Here is a 21,853-nt window from a genome sequence, read left to right on the forward strand (position 1 = left end):
TACGAGAGCAGAAGAGCTAGATTCACGACTCTGGAATCCATCCCAGCCGTGGGTCTGGAAAAGCCGACGCCGTGGCTCGTCCCACGGAGATGGGCTGCTTTCTGAAAAACACTCAAGAGGAGATGACTACCCAGCGCCTTCAATGAATTTCAGAGAACACCTAGGGGAAGGACAACAGAAACAAACCGTATCGGATGAAAACGGTTTTAAGCCCTCTTCCTTCATTCTTAAGTTTCCCAACGCTCCCAATTGTGGAGGCAAGATGCTGTTTCCAGCCGGCAATGGCAAAAGCCAATTCTGGAGAGAGCATCCTCAGCGATGGGGAAGGGGGGGAGCAAAGGGGTCTTGCACAAACCGGCCTTAAAGAAACCTTCGCGGCCCACCTTCTCGAGGAGGTGTCCCGCAGCACCCTTCCGACCCTCTCCTCCTACTCCGGGGAGTATTTCACGTTCCGTGAGTTGAACGGGGAGGGGGCGGAGGGCGGCGGACCCCCCGCGGCGGCTCAAGGTGATGGAGCGGAGGGCGGAGGGGAGGCGCCCGCCCTGCCGGCGGGGGCGGACCGCGGCTGCCGCCTGCCTCCCCCCTTCTCCTCCTCCTCCCGACCCCCCGCCGGGCTCCGGCTTTAAATACGGGGCCGTAGCGGCATTTCCCCGCTCCCCTCTCCCCGCCGCCGCCATGGTCGAAGCTTTCTGCGCTACCTGGAAGCTGGTGGACAGCCACAACTTCGACGAGTACATGAAGGCGCTGGGTAGGTACGGCGCGGTCAGAGCTGCAGTTTTGCACCGTCCTCTAAAAATAAAATAAAGTTGAAAAGCCCCCTCCCAGGTGTAGGTGAGGCATCGGCAGAGGCGGGGGAGGTTTGGGCGGCTGTGCTTCAGTAGGGTTGATGTGATGGGGGGGGGTTTATGTGAGAGCCGTCCTGCTGGGGAGAAGCTCCGGGAGGTGCCGGAGAAAGAAGGGGCAAACGCCGCCGGCAGATAAAACGGCAAACAAACACGAGCAAAAGCGATCGTTGTGCCGGAGCGGTAAGAAACTGAAAGCCAGAGAAGCAGAAGCGATCGCCACCCGTTCTGCGGCGCTGCCGAATTGGGGGTTCCTCGTCCCCGAGGTAAGGGAGGGTACGGAGCTGCTTCGGGGGGGGGACACGCACCTATGGATGCTTTAGGGATAAGGGCACAAGCGAAGCAGAAGGTAGAGTTTCGCTGTGATGGCTTAAAGGTGTAGAGCGGGGGAATCTGTACCTCGATGTGTGGCAAAAAAAAAAAAAGTGAAAACCCGCGTGTCTAATGGATTTCTCTTTTCCCTTGATGGTCTAGGAGTGGGGTTTGCAACACGGCAGGTGGGGAATGTAACTAAACCCACTGTGATTATCAGCAGCGAGGGGGACAAAGTAGTGATCAGGACTCAAAGCACTTTCAAAAACACAGAAATCAGCTTTAAACTTGGAGAGGAATTTGATGAAACTACCCCCGATGATAGAAACTGCAAAGTAAGTGAACTCTCGGGCTGCAGTGGCTTCTTTTTCCTCTTCTTCCTCCCCACCCCCGCCCCCGACGCTGTATCTTTGGTAGGGTGAAAGGAAAAAAAAATATGTAACTTCTGCCAGTGGCAGCACTGTGAAGGACAGGAAAAAAAGACAAGATTGCATCTTATTTGCCCGCTTACGCCATGTCTTGTCTGAAGCAATGCGTTATGTCACCAGCCCCCTTCTAGTCTTCCTTCCAGCACTGAAGAATTGTGTTGGCTGCCCACTTTTCTTTCAAGCCAAACATCGTTTGGCATAACTTTTCCCAGTCGAAATGGGGAAATGCCTTCTTCCCTGCATTTTTGGGGGGCTTAATGTAAACACTGCCCCAAAGCACATCTGAAACAGTGGTTCTTGTGAGACTGGAACTCGAAGGAAACAACTTTTTTAATCCTTTGACACGAACAAGAATTGTATGGAGCTCGTGCTTAAAACGAGGATGATTCACGGGCTTGGCTTTAAAATGGCTGGGACTACTTTATCATTCCAGATCCACATCCATCTATTGAAGAGAATTCAATAGAATAGTGCATGCTGAATGTGTGAGCAGAATCCCAAATACCCCAAATAAATGAATGTCTTTGTGTTTCTTCGTATCTCACAGTCAGTTGTGACCTTGGACGGAGACAAGCTAGTGCACGTACAGAAGTGGGATGGCAAAGAGACAAACTTTGTGAGAGAAATAAAGGACGGCAAAATGGTAATGGTAAGTATAAAGCTCACTGAGCATTCACGTACACTGCTAACACTCCTCAGTTGCATTTATTTCAAGCTTTATGAACAGATAGTGTTATGCATACACAAACCCTTAAACCAATTGGTGGGGAAAGCTAACAGATTTTTCAAATGTTTATTTTGTTTTGCATCTTGTTTTACTGACAACTAAAAAATTGCTAGTGGTTTTAGGCAGGCCAGCCTGTGGATTTCCAGAGTGTTTATGTTCTTTCCAGAGTTTGTGTAAATGCTCAAGCAAAAAGAAAAAAAAAAAGCCCTGGTGAGCTGGAAAAGACACAAAGTTCTGGATTATATAGGCAGTGATCTGTTGCCAGTGCTAACTTAGATTTCTTTAAGAACTTGTTTTATATATGCACGCATAAATAATATTTAACTACACAGAACAAGTATTTCCCTAGGAAAATAGATTACAATATTGCGGGAGGTAATAGCATTTTCATATTTAATAATAAAGGGTTTATTCCTCCTACCTTGTTAAAAACTATGATAAACAGCAATTGTATGAAGAAGTCTTGCTTAACTTCACATTCTTTTCCTGACTTTTCAGGAACAGGAGTATGGGGTGAATAAATGGTGTAAGTTAATATATCTAATGTCCAGGGCAGCACTTCTCATCCTTATTTTTGGCACAGAGATGTAACTTTCAAAAATAAAACCTCTTCAGCTATACTAATCTATGACTTGGTTGTTGGGGAAAACCAGTTAGCTTGTTTTCCAAATACTTTGGAGAGTATCTGTATGGATGGAGACCTCCAAATATTTAAAAGCTTAAAGCACACAGTCAGTGCAACACAAGGTGACAAGTAATACAAAGGAAAATATGTGCTTTGTTTTTGGAAATGGCTACATGCATATACAGAAAACCTTTTCCTTTGGAGTTTGAACACGGTGAGATGCCCTGTTCCACTTCAGGAAATGCCTCCAAAACTCACACACTGCAGTTAGTGTTCCGCACAACTGCAGCGACTAAAATATTTGGTAGTTCTAGCTACCTAAGTGCACAGAATGCATTTATTTTAGTACAGGGTTCTCCTTAAGTATATGCCTATGCATAATAGTGTAGAATGTGGGTATAGAGGACTTGGATTTTTAGATTGCACATCTCGCAGTGTGATCAGCTTTGGGAAAATCAGTGTTAAATCTGTATTAAAACAATGCTGTATTTAAGAAACTACATTCACAAAAACTAGAAAAATTAAACAGTAGTTTCTAGCCTCACTATAGTTGCCTTGTAAATGTGCAGTATGTGCTTCTTGGGTTTGAAAGAAGCAAGGAGAAAGTTAGGTTTATTATGGGAACTGTAATTAAGGTTTTGCCTCTTGTTCATTTAAAATATCAATAATCTACACCAATTTGTTTTTCTATAAATTACATGATGTAAACCAACCTTGCTCTAGCATGGGCTTCTTTAATATGTGTTAAGTCATTATAGAAAATGGTCCAGCATCTAACATGTCTGTCTTTTCCTTGGACTTGCAGACTCTTACCTTTGGTGATGTGGTTGCTGTTCGCCACTATGAGAAAGCGTAGAGTTTACCTGACCTCTGTCCAGATGTTACTTCTGCTGGATGGATTAACGTACTGTCCACAACTGAACGTAGCTAAAATGCACATTTCTGGCATGAAAGGTTAATAAAGAGTTTTGGGGGGGTGTGTTTTTTTAAAAAAACTATGCCATCAAATTGGCAAGCTTGTCCTGTATAGTGAAACAGGTTAAGCTTGGCATTACATTTCTGAAACACTTGCCTCTTTTTTACAGTAAATGGAACATATTTGAATTGTTTTGGAATGCAGATAAACAAATTAAAAAGTTTTTTAAACCTGTGCTCCTTTTGCATTTAATCAGCTAATATTCCAGTGTTCTGGAGGGAATTGTTGAAAGTTCCTTCTTCCAAGTTAAGCAACAGAAAAGCATGTGGTGCACAACGCTGCAGCAGCTTCTCTATGTGGTGTAGAGTACATGGGAAATGAAAAATTGCCTTCACTCTACTTCAGTGGCTTCTTTTTGCTGGAGAAATCTAAAGCCCCTGTCTTTATAGAAGTAGGCAGAGAAGTGAGAGGCTCAAGCCAGTTTCAGCTCCTTTCTTCACTGGGAACTTGTTATCCTATGCATGCTAAGGTCAATAGATGGTCAGCCTTTGATGTCAGGGGGGATCCTATGTTTTGATTTTAATAGTAATGAGAGTTTTTCATTTGTTTTGGTGGGTGGATTTTTTTTTTGCTAATATACAAAAGATTGAAGTGTTTCACAGGGCCAGAGGAGAGGACCAACATGATGAAGGGCAGGACTGGGGAACCTAAAGTACAAAGCTTATCTTCTCATCAGTCTCCACAGGGGTGGGGGGAAAACAAAGGGAAAATGGTACAAGACAAACCTGCTGAGATTCCCCTCCCTGAGCTCTAGTTTCATAGCTAATATGTACAGCAGATAACCATTTTTTATTAAGATAAAATGCTGCTTAAAAGAGATAAATTAAAACCTTATTCCTGAAGAATATTTCCCTAAAAGACCAAGGTGGGGAAAAGTGCCTTACACTTCAGATTAATAGGAAAATTGAAACGGGTCGCTGGCAGCATGGAGGAGATTGTTTGGGAAGTCCATGTCTCCTGACACACTGACTCAGTGAACTACATGGAGGTGTAGCTGCCTAAAACTTTTCAAACCAAGGCAGAGCTGAGCTGTGGCTTTAGCTGGTCAGTACTTGGGGTGGGAGGCGGGGGGGGGGGGCATGTGGCTGCAGAGGGAGGTGCAGGAGGGGCATCCTGCCCAAATTCCTGGCCCTAATACTGCACTGTGCCATCCTTCAGGTCTGCTACGTGGTGTCACGGGAAGTGGGTTCTTGCTTCCCTGGATAGCTAAGATAACACGGGTAGCGCATCTCACTCATCTGATAAAAGTTCAGATATAACCGTGGCACCTAGCCAACAGAAATGCAAAATTCAATGTTAGTAGCTTTACTTTTTCACAAAGAAGCTGCCTGAAAGGACCATCCAAGTCTGTTTTCTCTCGTGGGGAACACTATACAGCTAGAGGACAGTCCTTAATTATAAACCATTATAAATATGCTTTATTTGGTGGATATCGACAGCTTTTAAAATCTAGGAGTGAACTTTTTTCATCAGAAAAAAGTAGGACTTGTTCCAGTGGTGTGGGGAGCTCTACGGTCTCTATATTGTGGGCTGCTTCAGCTGCTATAGTGCAAGTTATGTTTAAACAGCATCTTCTGCCCTTCAGTTTTATTAGCTCATTTAATCGTCAGCCTCAGTAACTAATACAGCTTTCATGCGCCTCCCCTCCCAAGCTGCCAGTTTGCCTGTGGGTGCATTCGCCACAGGACTGTCCTTCCCAGCCACCCCTTCTCAGAAAGGTGGGAGCAGCTGCTTTTCCATCACTGGGGAAAACAGACTTGGGTCCCCAGTACTGGTACTCATCTTCGCAAGTGATTCGTGGGGTCGTGAATTAAAAAAATAAGGTTTTTACCAAGTATGAGGAAAGGAATGCAGAGACAGGTTGTGAAGGCTTACCCTGAACGGTAAACATTTTACATTGCAGTCGTTTTTAAACAAAGGCTACTTTTCCCTACATACATATCTTCTGCAAGTCACGTGAAAGCATCATGAAGCTTATTAGTGAAGTCTTCTGCTGTTCTAAAGATAAACAGTATTAATGTCAAATTAAATAAGGGAGAGAAAAGTGGAGAAGCGGTGCCCGTGGCACTGCTCGGAGGAGCGGAAAAGTGAGGAAAAATACTGACATATGGGACTCCCAGCTGCTGGTAAAATGGGTTTTACAAAGCCGCGGAAAGCAGATCTGAACAGAAGAGCACAGTGAGCAGCGGGACGCTCGGGGGCAGCTACGGGACCCATGCCGTCGTCATTCTGTTCTGCTCCTAAATCTGACGCTGAGCCTTCTGCCTTCACCAGAAACTTCTCTGACTCCAGCAGCAAACAGCGGCTCCGCCACCATAACGCCTGAGCGACGCAGGCGCGCATTTACGGCGCACCTCAGCGTTTTCCTTCGGCCGTCCTGAAGGCGTACTCGACGGCGTTATTTCGCCAGCTTTTTAAATTCTGAAGTGCCTGAAGTAACCAGGATCCCTTTTCACAGGTCTGCTGTCAGAAACCTTCCTTCCAAGAGACTCCCGCACGGCGCCCGAGCGCTGCCGGTACGGGGCAGGCTCGGCCCCGGCTCTGTAGCACCGGCGGGGCCACGGCGGGCTCCGGGGGTGGGGGAAAAAAGGAAAAAAAGGGATTTTCAGCCAGGGGTCCCGGCCGCTTCGGAGAGCCGTCAGCCCAGGTCTCGAAGGGACAGGCCCGCCGGGCGCCCCGGGGCCGAGCGGGGAAGGGACTCCCGCCTTCCCGCCTCGCCTTCCTTCCCTCCAGGCCGCCTGCAGTCAGCCGGCGCCGTCGATTCAGCCCAGCCGGCGGCCGCGCTGGCTCCTACGAGCTCCCCGGCGCCTCAGTGGTGACGGTTCACCCCCGATCCACCCCCCACCCGGGGCCCGGCCCGGCTGAGGCGGCCGCGGCCCCCGCTGCCTGCGGGCGGGGCGCGGCGGCGGCTTCCGGCAGCCGAAGGTGCGGAGCTCGCCTCAGCCTCCCGGGGCTCGTCCCTTCTCCTCCACGGGCGGTCCCATGAGGTACCGTCTGCGGGCAGGGTTCTCCCGGCACGGCCCGACATGGAGCCGAGGCTGGGGGGGACGCGCCTCCCGCTTGACCCTCGGCCTGGCCCTGCTCTGCTCCGCGCTGGAGGCGGCGCCGGCCGGCCCGCAGCCCCGCTCCGCCGTGGGTGAGTCCGCCGAGAGGCGGGGGGGGGGGGAGCGGCTGAGAGGGGCCGGCCGCCCCCGCTGAGGGTGACGGCGGGCAGGGGGCTCGCCCGGGGGAGGCGGTCAGACGCTGAGGGGACGGGGACGGACCGGCCGCCCCTCCGTGCTGCCGGCGGGGGGGGGGGAAGGCCCGGGCCGGTCGCTCCCCTCTTGCTCCTCCGTTCCCTCCCCTTCCCGTAGGCTGCTGCGGCGGTGTTCCCCGTCCCAGCTGGCTTCGGCTTCGTGTGACCTTCTAGATAAGGAAACGCGTGGCTGTTCAGGTCTGGGGGTGGTCTTAAATGGGGTTTAGATCGAGTTGGCCGGGGCGCTGCGGAGGGCGGCCGGTGAGGCGAGCCCTGCCCTGCCTTCGGCGCGGTGTCCTGGGGCACGGACCGAAAACATTAAACTTGGTTCCTGTGCTATCAGCAAACACACGCATGCTGCCCCAGGTATGGTAACGCAGGCAGGTGAGCGCTCCGAAATGGTTTCCGCAGGATTTTCGTTCCCTGCGACTGGGACGCGCCTCGGACCGAAGGCGCAGCGGCCTGCCGGAGTTTCTCTGTCTCCTGTTGGTAGGAGTCACGGTTTTGCAGGTTTTGGAGATCGCTGCTGCTCTTTGCTTCCTGAAATAAAACTCCACGGCGTCCGGGCGCGTGGTGCCTGCTCTGCCACGGAGGGAGCGTGTGACCTTGGGAAAAATCAATTTATATCTGTCCCGCTTTCACAACCGCTACCCCAGATACACGTGTGCCTTTCCCGAGGGCTTCGAAACCGACAGAAAGAAATTACTCTTATTTTACATGAAACTTGAAGCTGGTAGTCTAATACAAGCTTAATTCATCTTGTTCACCGTATTCCTATGCTTCTCAGCTCCTTTATCTGTGCAGCGCTAAATAGCAGTGGCTGAGAATGTGTCAGCCTGGAAAGTAGTGAGTTGGTGACACACCTCTCTCTGGTGGGAAGCCCGGTTTCTTTGCTACTGCGGCTGCTGGGGAGAAGAAGAGCTTTGAAATTTTTGCACGCATGCTGTTTCTTGCCTTTCTTTCTGGACTGTGATCTTTTACAGTAGCTTCCAGCCAGGGAAGGTCTGGGAAAATAATTAAAATGCAACTCCCTCTCTTTTCAGGTGGAGTGGAGAAGTCCTTCTATCGCCTCCTCTCCTCTCCAGTTTCCAGATTGCTATTAATGAAAGGGAACTGATTTTCCCATCCCTACCAAGCTTCGTTTTTTTTCTGCTGAACAGCTGAAACCTATGCCTCTGCTTCTGTGTTCAGTTTTTCTAAGCAGACTACGTGAAGGACTTTTGTCAGGAATACAGAACTCACCCACACTTATCAGGCGGGCTAGTCACCAATTTGTTAAATTTATTCTTCTTTCCAAAGCTTGAAAGAGGAATAGCAGTAGACAAACTGGAGCAAACTTGGCGTTACCCATGTATATCCAGTTCAAATGCAAATAATGCATTTTTTTTAATCTGTTTTCTGAAAACAGGGCAGTTCTGGCATGTATCTGACCTACATTTAGATCCGACTTACCACATTACCCCTGATCGCACCAAAGTTTGTTCTTCTTCCAAAGGAGCCAATGCCTCCAACCCAGGCCCTTTTGGAGACTTTTTGTGTGATTCTCCATATCAACTTATTTTGTCAGCATTTGCATTCATGAAAGATTCAAACCAGCAGGTTTCATTCATGATTTGGACGGGGTAAGTGTTCAAGTCACTCTGCAGTTAAAGCTTTTAACAGCTGGATCATCATATAGTGCAGTAATTCACAAGTTTATATTTGCACCAACAGATCTGAGTTTAGTATCTCACAAATGCTACTTCCAAATAGTCACTTTAGTTGTCCAGATGGCTAAGTGCAAGATGGAGAATGTAAGGCCTTAGGAACAGATTTTGGTCTCTGTAATAATTTCTGGATATTGTTGGACTGTTCATTGGGTCATTTACCACATGACTGTATTAGTACAAGTTAATAGAAATGGTGCGGCAACGCTGGGAAGTGGAAAAAGCAAAAAGAAAGGTCAGAGGAATAACTGACTAGAATGAATTATTATGGGAGGTACTGGATTTTGTAGGTCTTAAGGTCATTAAATCTAAAGTGCACCCCTTTTTAGAAGATACACTTTAACTGTATTTTATCTGGCTCTGTAAGACGTAACTAGAATCAAGCAATACTATAGCTTATGTTGTTTTTTTTTAAAGTGCTATAAAGTGACCATTCAGCTTCGGTGCCTGAGTTCTAGATCAGGGGCTAGCAGGGGGAGGATAACAGCGTCGTAGACGTTGTCTCTCTCCTCATTACTATCACTCATAGCTGCATGTGCTTCTAAACAAAGTGTGGTTTCACAGTCCCTGATTGCAGTATTTTGGATGCGTGCAGTCCCCTGTTGACTAAAACGTTTACCTCTTCTGTGCTGATCTTCCTTATTAGAAAATGGGCATAATAATATTCTGTCTCTCACACAGGTGTTATCTATGAGCCTTTGTGTGCCTTAGCAGTGGGAATGGAGAAAGAAGTGTGAAAGAGAGGCATATGAGTAGCTTGATAGTACCATGCCCTGTTACTTTCTAGGTATTCATGAAAGATAACATTAATTTACCCTTCTGCCATAGCAAAATTCTCCATTCTACCATCACATAATTTTTTATGGTATACGTTAATGGATAATTTATCAGAGAGATTAGTATCTTTGAGTGTTTGTGAGAACTAGTTTGTTTATCAATGATGGGGTATTTTTTACTGGAAAGATTATATATGTTATGTCACTTAATTTTGCTGGGGGAAGGCTGTTAGGAAATATGAATATGTAAAGACAAGTGATTAATTTATTTCACTTACTGTACTTCATTTTCAACAGGATGTTGTTAAAAGGGGAAAAGCAAACTTATAAGGTTGTGCAGATGACGGAGGATATATAACTCAAATTGCACAGTAGCTCAAATTGATGGAGTAGAATTAATTTAATTTCTAAGAAATCTTAGTTGTAAGAAGTGTGAATCATAGGATAAACATTAGCCTACTTGTTTGCTTTTTTTAAAAAAAAGCCTTTGCAGAGAGCCTTTCAGGCAATTCTTTGATTTTAATTAAAGAGTCTACAGTAGTATTACATACTAGACTGTAGATGTGTTTGCAGAATTTTTTGCCTTTCCTTATGTTGCTAATAAACCTTTGTTAATAAAGCCTTTTCCTTTTTCAGAGATAGTCCTCCTCATGTTCCTGTAAAAGAACTCTCCACAAAGTTGGTCATTAGCATCATTGGCAATATGAGTTCTACAATTCGTAATTTCTTTCCGGATCTTCAGGTTTTCCCGGCCTTGGGCAATCATGACTACTGGCCACAGGTAAAGCAAGTTAGAAATCTGTTTATGTATTGTACTGAGTGTGTTCCTAACCCCTCAGAAAGCAGGTGTAAAAAAAGCAGAGTTACATTTTTGTAACTATTATCCTGGAAACAGTATTCTACAATTCTCCAATTAGCATTTAAAATTATAAATGTTCCAATGGAGAACAGAAAGTACATCTCTCTCTGTGTTAAGTTACCCAAGCAAACTTTGATTCCAGGTAAAATCTGTACGTTGCCTGAGGTTGTGCAAATTTACTGCTAATCGTTCCTCATGGCTTAGAACCACCAGCTCTCATCATAGTTAATACACACTTACTTTTTTCTTGCTGTGTAAGTCATGCATGTGTGTACATAACTTAATCTGATAGAAATGACATCATTAGTGGATCTGTAAGCCCGTGGTAAGATTCAAGGCCTACCGAAAGGCCTACTGGAAATCTGTCTGCTGACATCACTGGATTTTTTTAATCAGACTAATGGCAGAATTTTTGTAAAGTTCCCATAGTTTTGCCACTATTATTAAAAATAGTCTTTTCTTTCTTTCCTTATTGGACACTTAGAAATATTTGCATTGATGATTTACGGGATGTGTGGGCCATTGCAGCTGAGGACGGTGCTTTTTTACTGTCAGTGTTCTGTGAATATTGTTCTTGGCATAGCTCAAAAGTAAACAGTTGCTTCATGTGTCCTTTAAAGCGTATTGCGGGTTGATCTGGCAGTACACAGGACTGAGAAGCAAATTCTGTCATTGGATCTGAGGGGATCGGAAGGGATGAGCCCATCAGCTAAAATATTTTGTTTGAAACACCTAATGGGAATTCAGTAACACCCCTTCACACCCCCAAAGACTTTTGTTCCAGGTTTCTGTGTTATTCATTAGGCCTATCAGGGTATATCTTGGTGTAGTAGGTGATTGTATTATAGTCCGTATCATCGCTGGAGTTAGTGATTCCCAAATCAGGGAGTAACAGAGGTGCTTAGAGAGGGGCAAGGGAAATGTGAGAGGCAAAATAAGAGCTAAACGTATCTTGGGAATGCGAGTGCGCAAACCAAGCTGGGACTTCAGCCTCTTCTGTTCTTACTCTGGTAGTCACCAGCTTGTCACCAGAAACCACTGGTGGAGTGTTTTGATAAGTAACACCTTAACTGAATTCTCACTCAGTGTTTTGTTTTCATTTTGTTTCATTTTTTAAAAAACCTTAACAGAGAAGAGTTGTCATTCAGCAGTCTCTTTTGATATAGAAGAAAAAAACTGTATACAGTAACCTTGTAGACAAAGAATGTAGTGACTTTTCCAACAAATAGGAGTTTTGTTTGTGAAATTAAATCTGAAGGTAGAAAAAAGATGGTCAGGAGGGGCAGACAGGCAGCAAATAGTATTTTGAAGCAGGCTGCTGATTGGAATAACTGTTGTAGTTCTCTCTGCACAAAACTATACAGGAGTGTTTCTGTGATACTTGCTTTGAAATGGCAAGCTTTGCTACTGCGCAGAACTGGCATACCTTTCTGTTACTGTTTGAAAAAGACCATGGGATCAGAAATTCCCCACTATGGGGTCATTTCAGGTTGTTGGATTTTTTTTTTTTTTTTTTCTGTTGATGACATTTCTGTTTTTCATCTGGACATGCTTGGCAAATGTCCCATAGACTGGAAGTGATGTGGAGCATGCCACACACTGTAGGCTGTTCCAGAGCAAGAGTGAAAGCTGTGCGCTCACCATGCACTGAAGAATTTTATTGCTCTAAATTGTGTTCTGACCTGTCCGTCTTAACAATTTAACGGTCTTGGGTGATTTTTCTTGCAGAGCCTATTAAAAATACTACTCAGGTTAATCAAGCATTGGGGTACCTCTCAGATCGTATATCGTGACCTCAGTCTTTCTGCGTAGCCTTACTTGTTTCACATCCTTGCCCCTGCTTAAAACAAATTCCTGAACCGCTGTCTAATCCACAAGTTCACAGAGCACTGACTTGCCTGGGTCCAAACCACCTTCAGTCCATAACATGGCCTCTTATCTGAGATCAGGTTTTACTATGTCTGTTAGTGACTGTTAGCTCTGGCTGACCTGGTGTGGCTCAAAGCTTTCTTAATAACTGGTATCTGTGCACTGCAAGCAACAAATGTCTGAACAGACTTCTGAGTGCACTACTCCTAGATGGAGACTTAGTGCCTAAGCCTCTAATAACATAGGTTTAGTTTCAAAGGTCTTAGAAAGGTCAAATTTTATGTTTAAGAAAACATGCACTGTAATACTGTTCCTATTTTTGGACCTCTGCTTTCTTCTTCTAGCACCAAGAATCCAAGCAGGTATTTTAGGAAAGGCAAGGACAGGCTGGGACCTTCCTTTCAGGGTTAGGTGAGAGCACGGCTCTTATCAGGCTGTGGCGCTTGGACAGTGCTTGGCGCAGACCAAAAGGTACTACAGTCCTAATTAGAGCTGGTGGGAGAAAACATTGGCAGAACTTTTCTTTTACATTTTAAAGGCGTTTAGAACTACAGGTTATCATGGAAATACTTGTGAGTTTCACCTGAATGCTTCTGAGGACCGTAGTGGAGTTTTGGGGAGCTGCTGTGAACCCCCAGTTGCTTGAAAAATTCACCTGCTACAAAAGAAGCTTATGTTCAAGCTTTTCCTCTAAGAGACTTTATTTTTAGACTTTGAATATTCAGTTTATGTATTTATTAGTTTTGCAGAATGTATGGTTTTCCACTCTGCTGTGCTCCTAAGGCTTGAAATATTTCTGGCATTAGTTTATCAATGCATTAACAAGGCCATGCAGTCCGTTCTAAGTTCAGGCATTTGCTCCTGATCAGCAATACTGAATGTTCAGAAGTTTTTGGTTTTTCCTTTCTTGAGTTCCTCCTCGTGATGACTGGATACACTTAGGTGTTATGTGGGAGGGCAGGTGGGATAATTTAGTGACTTTTTTGTCTGTGTCTCTGAATGCTAAGACTTAGGCAGGTTCTGCTCTCTCACAGGATCAGCTTCCTGTAACTACCAGTGAAGTTTACAATGCTGTAGCGGATTTCTGGAAACCTTGGCTAACTGATGAAGCAATCAGTACCTTCAGAAAAGGTAAAATGTGCCAGTAATGCATTGTAAAGCTAGGGCTTAGAGAACTGATGTTTCTATAGATTTGTCCTGTTTGTTTAGTGAAGTCTCATAGGATGAATCAGCACAATGGATTATCTGTAATGCTTCTCCTGGAAGAAGTTACTTGTCTTTTTGAATAGCAATGCTTATTTTCAGGGTACATTTATTCTTCTCTGGTGCAATAATTAGTGCTTCTTGTAACATGCACAGTATTATTGGCTTCGTACCAATGCATGTGAAATATCTTATTGCCTTCAAGACCTTATAATACTTTTTAGATAAAGGTGTACGATGCATGAGAAGATTTAAATTTGGTTGTAAAAAACTTGATGAAATGTTGTTTCTGTTTTGATACTATGTGTATTTCAGAGCATATTGAATAGGCATATATTTGTTCAAGTTATAATAGCACATAGTCTTGGTGATTATACTGTTAATTGCAGTTCTTCCTGGAGGAACCTATATGTTTGCAGAATTTCAAGAAATGTGGACTTTTTAACAATTACTGCACCTCTCAGTGTGGAAGAACTTCTTCTGTGTCAGTTGGGTAATTGCATCTGAAAACTGTCAAATAAACACAAAGGCAATTACAGGCAAGAATTCATAAAAAATTTAGTGTCAGCTTCTCCTGCTAAAATGTAGCTAAAGCCAGATTCTTAGGGTATTCTCTTGTGATAAGGTGATGCATGGCTTGAATAAACATGCCGTATTCTATTTTATTAGAAAGAGTAAGGCTGGGTATTTTGTCAGTGCTGTACTTCCATTCTAAAGTTGCACTTTGAAGCCTTTCATTTTGCAGATGACGTTGCTCTTATTTTCACAGGTGGCTTCTACACACAGCTGTTTGAATCCAGTGATAGCTCTCAACCGCTGAGGATAATCAGTCTGAACACAAATTTATATTACAGCCCCAACAGTGTAACTGTAAATATCACTGACCCAGCCAACCAGTTTGCCTGGCTGGAGGGAATACTAGAAGCCTCTTCACAAAAGGAGGAAAAGGTAGGGGCTGTGAACAGAACCCATCAGCATTATTTGTTCGAACTTTGAAAAGAACAGAAAAGAAGAAAGAAATAGAGACAATGAAAAGATAAACATGATTCTAGGAGAATATTAACAGTACCAAAAATACTGCAAGATAAAAATTTCATTTTTTTAAATAATTCTTCCTTAAATATGCACATTATACTACAACAATTAATAAAATAGTTGAATGCAGTTTCTCAAATTATACAGTAAAATACCTTTTCTTTCTTACTATGTAAAATACTCTAGAAGCCAGGATGAGAATACTTAATACTTTCACTTTTGTTTCTGACTCTCTTTACTCATAGCCTGTAATTTTAAAATGTGCACCCTTGGCCTGAGACGAAAGCTAGTGTATTTCATTTACATTTTAATGTAATTACAAGTATCAAAAATAGAAACTAAAAAGGAGTTTGTCAACCACAAAACTTATCCAAGCTGCAGCAATTGCTATGATTTGAGTGTTTTGCTATGATTTGAGTGTTATAATAAATTGTCTTACAATACTCAGGTTTTGAAGTGAGGTTATAAATTGTTGGCTCGTGTTTGATTGATTGGTGCGGGGATTGGATCATCCTCTGACCAGAAGAAGTGTTTAATTTGAAACATGTTTACATTTTTCTATGGTGTTGTAATTTAAAAAATATTATATTACAGTCAGGAGAAAGGAGAGATTTCCCTTCCTCATAAAACCCTGCAGCATATTGGTTGGTGTGTGCAGTTGGAACCAAGTCTTGACCTCAGACAGAGAGGTTTTAACCAGCTCTTCCATGTTTCTGACTGTGCAGCCTCTGTAATATTCTAACATAAGTTTTTCTTGCTATCCTCTTGAGATGCCATATCATAAGTCTTGTCCTAGTAACTTATTTTTTAATTTGAAATAATTGATCAAATTTTCATTTGGCCTAAAATCACACATAGATTTATTGGAACTTTTTTCCCAAGAATATACTGAATTCACTAAAAAAAAAATTATTTATTTTTTCTGATTATGAATTTAAACATTCTTACTATTTGTATTTTGTATAACAAAACTGTTGGGATTTATAGCTTGCAGAATGCCATTTCTGAGATGGCATTATTATGAAATCATGGTAACCATGTCTAAGTTACAGCTAAGAGTCTAAGTTTCAAATTAAGGTGCTAATTGTGCTTTCTGTATCTAATTCCTTAGGTATATATAATAGGACATGTACCAATAGGATATTTGCCATATGCAAGGAATACTACAGCTATCAGGGAGTATTACAATGAGAGACTGGTAAAGATTTTTCGCAAATACAGTAGTGTTATTGCGGGGCAGTTTTTTGGACATACACATAGAGATAGTATCATGGTCCTCCTGGATGAAGAAGGTAATGATGCTTGTTGAATCCTTCATCTTTCTCTTCTTGATTAAAAGCAAATTAATACTTTCTTGCAGCCTTTGTTATAAATAATTGAAGAAGGAAATTGGGAAATACTGCTATTTATCTACAAGAGTACGTACTCCCAATTTTTTTTCCAGAGAGAACCTTGCAAGGCAGACTGTCTTTTTTTGTTGAAGTCAGAAGAGACTCCCCAAGCTTCCTGGTTTTGTTTTTTTTTTTTTTTAATGAATGGTTATGCCTAGACAAGGATTTCTAGTCTTTCCCCTCTGCTCTGTCAGTGACACGGGCAAATTATACTAGCCAGTTGCTATTGTGTAATGTGTCAAAGGGAATGTTCTCAGGCCAACTAGACATGCTCTGTGTTCTTGTGTTTCCTGCATCATTACTGTGCCTCTCTGCTGAGTTCCCTGCTGCTTCAAAGTTAATTAAGATAAGGGTAAGCAGGAGGCAGGGGAAAGTCTGTGCCTGTTGCATCTCTTAGATCAGCTAATTTCCCTTCAAGAAAAGCACCCATGTTTGAAAATTTTGTTTATTGCTCTGAAATCCCTTAGTTTTAAGCATGGGCATGGCCGTATAGAGAACTCTTAACATCTCTAACAGAAGATCTCTAACAAGTAACTGGTTATGTATTTGTGTCTGTACCATAGAACAGTGAGAGGACCATTGCTTTGGTTTATGTAAAATACCCAAATATTAATTGACTCTTCATCTGTGTTTTATATGAACTCATAAAAGCAATGCCCAAAATGCTGACTGGGGTAACAGTTATTCTAAATCATTTACCTTTTTACATGGCATTATCATGAAATTATTCTCCAGTAAAAAGGAATCCAGCCTTAGTGAAAGAACTGGCTTTTTATATTTTTTAAAATGGTATTCAGGGCAGTCTTATACCTACATATTTTTGTACCTTGTCCCATTTGTGCATGAAATCGTCACCTCTACTGCAGATTTCACTGAGGACAGACTGATCTCGGTGCCTTGTTGTTACAGTTTGCATGCGCAAGTAACTGCTTCCAAATTGTTTTAATAATTTTGCATCTTTTGACAAAATTTAAACAGTGAAATTGCATGTAGCTAAATACAGTTTGTGTTTATCGTACAGTTTTGGGCTGTCTTCTATTCATGCTGTTTTCATCTTGACAAAATTCCAGAGAATTCAAGATAAATGTAATATTGTAGCCAACATGAGTGTACTGAGATACAGAGCTTAGTTTTATCCTCTCCAGAAGAATCTACTGATGTCCAAGCTTTCAAAGCTTCTGCTCATATGTGGAGACTGACCTTGTGATTTCACTGCGGTGATGTTGTCAGAGAAAGGAATAGTTAGGGCTTCTTTTTTTGTTCCACAGAGAACCTCTCAATATACTTACCTGCATATTCTGTCTAATTAAAACCCGTGTACATCCTCATGTTTCAGTTGCTGTAAAGATTGGTGTTCACGTACCAGGTGCTAGGCTAGTCTAGATGAGTGAAGTCAGGCTCAGGTGGTCATACCCTGGCGTTTCTAATAACATCATAAATACATAAAGCAACGTGCAAAATATAGCATGAAGACAGCAACTAAAAGTTTTGAATATTTCTTCAGTAGAAATATGCAAATTTACATAGAGGCAAGACAATTTTGCACAGCTAGTTGAATTGGTGGGAAGCCTCTAGTATCAACAAACTTAACTGGTAACACACTGGAGTGTGTACTGTGGTATTTTACACAGATTTTGGTCTATCCAGTGGAAGTATAGAAGGAGTTCACAGTGATACAGCTAATCCAGGGAGAAAAAAGTGCTAATGTACCTAAGCCAGTCACTCTGGTTCTTGCTGTGTTGACGGAAACTGTTTCCTCACCTTTCCTCTTCCTGCAGAAAAGCCAGTAAATTCCTTGTTTGTGGCACCTGCTGTAACCCCAGTGAAGAGTGTATGGCAAATGGAGTCCAATAACCCTGGCGTCAGACTGTATCAATATGATCTTCTTGATTATAGCTTGCTGGTAAGTAAAGATTTTAAAGCATATTTTAAGACTTTAAATAGCGTCATTAAAAATTACAGTGAGATGTCAGCCTTTGTAGTATTATGGCTATTGGTGGGACATTGGTGCTTACTCTTATTTTTCTTCCTGGGCAAAGGAAAGGAAATCTGAAAGAGAACTTGGTCAGTGTTTCGGTACGTGCAGGACTCCCCGGTACTCCCTGTTCTCCATGGAATGTTTTTATGATGTAGAATCAAAGACAGTCAGACATTTTCTGGGTGGAATCCTAAAACTATTTGCAGGAACCTCTGCAACAGTGAAAAAGGTTCACCTAAATCCCAGGCTTGTTTACATACAAATGTTGTTTGCTGGTTTTGGCCTGAGCTTAGTGATGCAGTCCATGAAAAGCTTCTAAAGGGTGTGGAAGAGCAGATGAAGAAAAGCTCTTTTAACCGTGTCATGTCTTTTGTAATCATGCATCTTGCTATACAGAGTTTATACTTTTTATAGGAAATTATAAATGAATTTAGAAGGAAAAAAGTAGAATACTTCTATCTCATGTGATTTTTGGAGATAAAATGAATCCTGTATAATTATTTTGGCTCTGAATGGCTCGGGTATTCTCTCTGTAATTCAGGGTAAAATCTTGACCTCACTGAGTTCAGTGACAATACATCCTGCAGCTTGACTGGGACTGCGGTTTCCGTCTGGAGACATATGCTAATACAGGCTGCTACTTTCTTGTGGCAGATTTCACTCCTGCATCTCCATCTCTCCTTTTCCCTTAAATTCTCCCTGGGCCATTCTTTTCTGTCCATTCTGCCCTTCAAGCAGTGCCTGCAGAAAAGAAACTTCCAGTTCTCACCCTTTTGCCCCACTCCCCTAAAGCAGACATGAGCATAGTGGAGTTTATTTTACAGTTTGGACAGGAAAGACCTCTAACACTGCCACTGCTGCCTTTTGTGACTCCTTTTTCTTCTCCTCCCCATCCCCCCACCATTACTGCACCACAAGTACCAGTTTGGGTGTAAGCCCAGCTCTTGGGGTGGGACGTGACCTTCTGTTCAGTTGTGAATAATGAGGAGCGACAGCTTCCTAATCAATGTATCACTCTAGAGGCTTAATGAAGCAGGGAAGAAAGTAATACAGCCGTGCCTATTTTTTCTTTCTTTTTTTTTTTTTAACTGTAGGATCTTTGGCAGTTTTACTTGGATCTCAGAGACGCCAACAAGAAAAATGAATCGAACTGGAAATTAGAATACATCCTGACTAAAGCTTACGGCATTGAAGACTTGAAGCCAGAAAGCCTGTATGAAATGGCCAAGCAGTTGTCTATGCCACACAGCACACTGTTTGAGCGGTATTACAGTAACTTCATTGTGAGTTATGACAAAACCATTGTCTGTGAAGAGGGGTGCAAGACCTGCCAAATATGTGCAATCCAATATTTGGATTACTCCTCATACACAGATTGTATCAATCGGGAAGCAGTGTGGAGGTGAAGTCTCCGTCCAATTTATGCTGCTCTTGACTTTAGCCTGTGATTTAAAGAACCTGTTCATCCTTTTGCTCAAGCACTGGTAGGCTGACAGGGAGCCTGTGGGATTTATCTGAACTTCAGGGAAGCAATAAATCTCCCTAGATCTTTCTTATTGTAAACATGTCTTCCTTCCACGTCTAAATAAAAGTTTATTGGCTATGTAATTGTAGCCAGATACTTGGCTGTTGTTTCAAGTGTCCTGTACCCTCTGTAACAAGTGTCCCAGTATGTGGGAATAGAAGTTACTCACTCAGTTCTTTGGAAATCCAAGTCTTTTTTTCTCAGGGTGTGTAAACATAGGCAATGCCATTTCAGGCATTGGATTTGTATGGGGGCAGGTTTCAACCATCTGCTGTCATAATTTGCAAACCGAAATCCACAAAACTCGCATTTGCTGAGACTGGAGTGCAGTTACATTGTTGATGTGATGCCAGTATTTGGTATCTCCCTGTGCCAAGTTTTCTTTTCCTTCTTAACCCCTTAAACCCACCTCTGTTTAGGGGCATATTCTAACGACAGCAGGAACATGACTTAATGGCACACAAACCTCCATCCTGTAAATACTTAAGGCATTTTTTTTCAGAATGTGTGTGTTTGCACAGCACAAAGTGCTTTTTTCTTATAATAGAGCTATGTACAGTGGTACTGCTGTCAGGCAGCCTCCTGGTATGAGATTTTGCAGCAGACCATAAGTCAGGTTTAAACTGATCAGCATCACTAATTAGATATAGTATATACGTTCTCGGTGCAGCACAGGTAAATATGCACTTGTCATGGTGTTTCTCAGCTTTCTTTTTTCATAGTGCAGTCTCATACTTAATGTGAAGATTATCACTTGTATGAATTTACAATTGTGCAGACCACTTCCTCTTGTTGTGGTTTAATGTGTTCACAAAATGCTAATATTAAGAAGGCTGTTTATCTTGTGTGTGTAACCAAGAAGGACCTTTACCCTTTCTTCTGTCACATCAAGAGCTACACTTCTGGAACCTTTGGTCAATATAATACCATACAGACCCTTCTCTAGATAATATTATTCTGGTGCAACTGGAGCTGTAGAAGTGCTTATGAGACAAATCCAATTGCTGTTAATTTTAATGAGATTAAAGCCTTTACTGTAGCTGTTGAGGAACTTTCTGGTTTTGTTTCCACCCAAGCTTGAAATATTTAGCAGAATATTTCCGGACAAATTTTCTAAGTCTAGTATTCACAACTGTAGACGCAGATACCTCAGATTGTCATGCATCAGTCATCCACAGAGGAAATGCTTGGTTAGTTAAATTTGCATTCAGAAACAAATCCTCCAGTGGCACTAATGTTTAGAAATGCCATTAATAATGCAGAGTAGGCAGGCCTGTATTTTAAATTCTGTTCTTGGAGAGGGTATGGTGGGCATGTAAACTCTTCAGAGCTATCTGCTCTGGCTGATCTCGAATGTATCTGGATATGTAAACAACCTGAATTAACGTGGGTTCTGTACAGACTGTGACACTGAGGAGGTACCAGAAAGTTTCAGCACTGAAAGCTGATGATTCCCTCTGTGTTGGATGTGTTTCTTGGTTGCATTTCTTATGGGCTGGTTTGTTGAAAGATGCCTATGTTACCAGTATCTGTTCTCCAAGGGCAAGCAAGCAAAGTTGTGGGCGGATAGCATAAGGGCAATTGGAGTTGATAGGATAGCTGAGCTTGCTCCCATTTCCCAGATGGGTTTTGTTCAGTTTGGTCTTGTGCTTTAACCAACTGTCTCTTTTCTCATACTGGTTTGTTTCTGTGAGTTCTGCGACTTCTGTTTAAGCTTAATACCTACAAGACACCCTGGAAACACTAAAAAAAATACCTAGTTGTATTCCTCCATTAAGGACTTGTTTATTGCTGAATCATGTGGCAGATTAGTAGCTACAGAACTCTAGGAAGAGTGGTCTGCTGCTGGTGGGTTGTTGGGCATCTTATTTCTTTTTTTTTTTTTTTTTTTTTTGGATTTGTGTCAGTAGATGTTACTCAGTGAGCATGAACAAATAAATGACTACAAATGTCTAAATAGCAAGTTATGATCCAGATATACTTTTTAAAATCTGGACTTCAACTGAAGCCAAGAGTTGGATGGCATCGGCCAAGGAGGTTGTTTTTGTTTCAGCCAGAGGGATATATCCACCAGCATTGCATTTAGCCAGGGTATATCTTCCAAGATATATACGCTGTTATGCAGTCTAGCATTCTCTGCTTCCCCTGTATGTAACTATACTCATGCAAATGCAAACATAACTAACCAAGAAAGATCCAGGAGTATGTTTGATTGCATCATCTTGTAACTCAGATATAAACCAAGGAGAGAGCTTCTAGGGATGTTACACTGTAAAAACCGAGTTAAATCACGTGAACAGCTTGGATGGCGCCTGCGTGTAAGGGGAAATAGCAGGTGACAATGATATTTTTGTTTCAGATTCCTA

General features: G+C 42.7%; 2 protein-coding genes across 4 annotated transcripts; both read left to right on the top strand.

Moving 5' to 3' along the window:
- The first annotated feature begins 607 nt into the window (after window positions 1-607).
- FABP7 (fatty acid binding protein 7) lies at window positions 608-4,084 on the top strand. Its single transcript, XM_069805162.1, has 4 exons — window positions 608-748; window positions 1,317-1,489; window positions 2,130-2,231; window positions 3,740-4,084. The coding sequence occupies exons 1-4, from the start codon at window positions 676-678 to the stop codon at window positions 3,788-3,790; spliced, it is 399 nt and encodes a 132-aa protein (XP_069661263.1). The 5' UTR covers window positions 608-675; the 3' UTR covers window positions 3,791-4,084.
- Window positions 4,085-6,704: 2,620 nt separating this feature from the next.
- Window positions 6,705-19,570, top strand: SMPDL3A (sphingomyelin phosphodiesterase acid like 3A). 3 transcript variants are annotated; one of them, XM_069805160.1, is made up of 8 exons: window positions 6,705-7,046; window positions 8,554-8,767; window positions 10,264-10,408; window positions 13,390-13,486; window positions 14,328-14,506; window positions 15,705-15,885; window positions 17,763-17,887; window positions 19,057-19,570. In XM_069805160.1, the coding sequence occupies exons 1-8, from the start codon at window positions 6,893-6,895 to the stop codon at window positions 19,366-19,368; spliced, it is 1,407 nt and encodes a 468-aa protein (XP_069661261.1). In that variant the 5' UTR covers window positions 6,705-6,892; the 3' UTR covers window positions 19,369-19,570. The 3 variants fall into 3 exon arrangements, with proteins under 3 accessions (XP_069661261.1, XP_069661262.1, XP_009914094.2); XM_069805161.1 differs by lacking the exon at window positions 6,705-7,046 and adding an exon at window positions 7,204-7,343; XM_009915792.2 differs by lacking the exons at window positions 6,705-7,046; window positions 8,554-8,767 and adding an exon at window positions 9,520-9,638.
- Window positions 19,571-21,853: the final 2,283 nt, after the last annotated feature.

This window comes from Haliaeetus albicilla, chromosome 17 (genome assembly GCF_947461875.1).
Source record: "Haliaeetus albicilla chromosome 17, bHalAlb1.1, whole genome shotgun sequence".
Lineage (NCBI taxonomy): Eukaryota > Metazoa > Chordata > Aves > Accipitriformes > Accipitridae > Haliaeetus > Haliaeetus albicilla.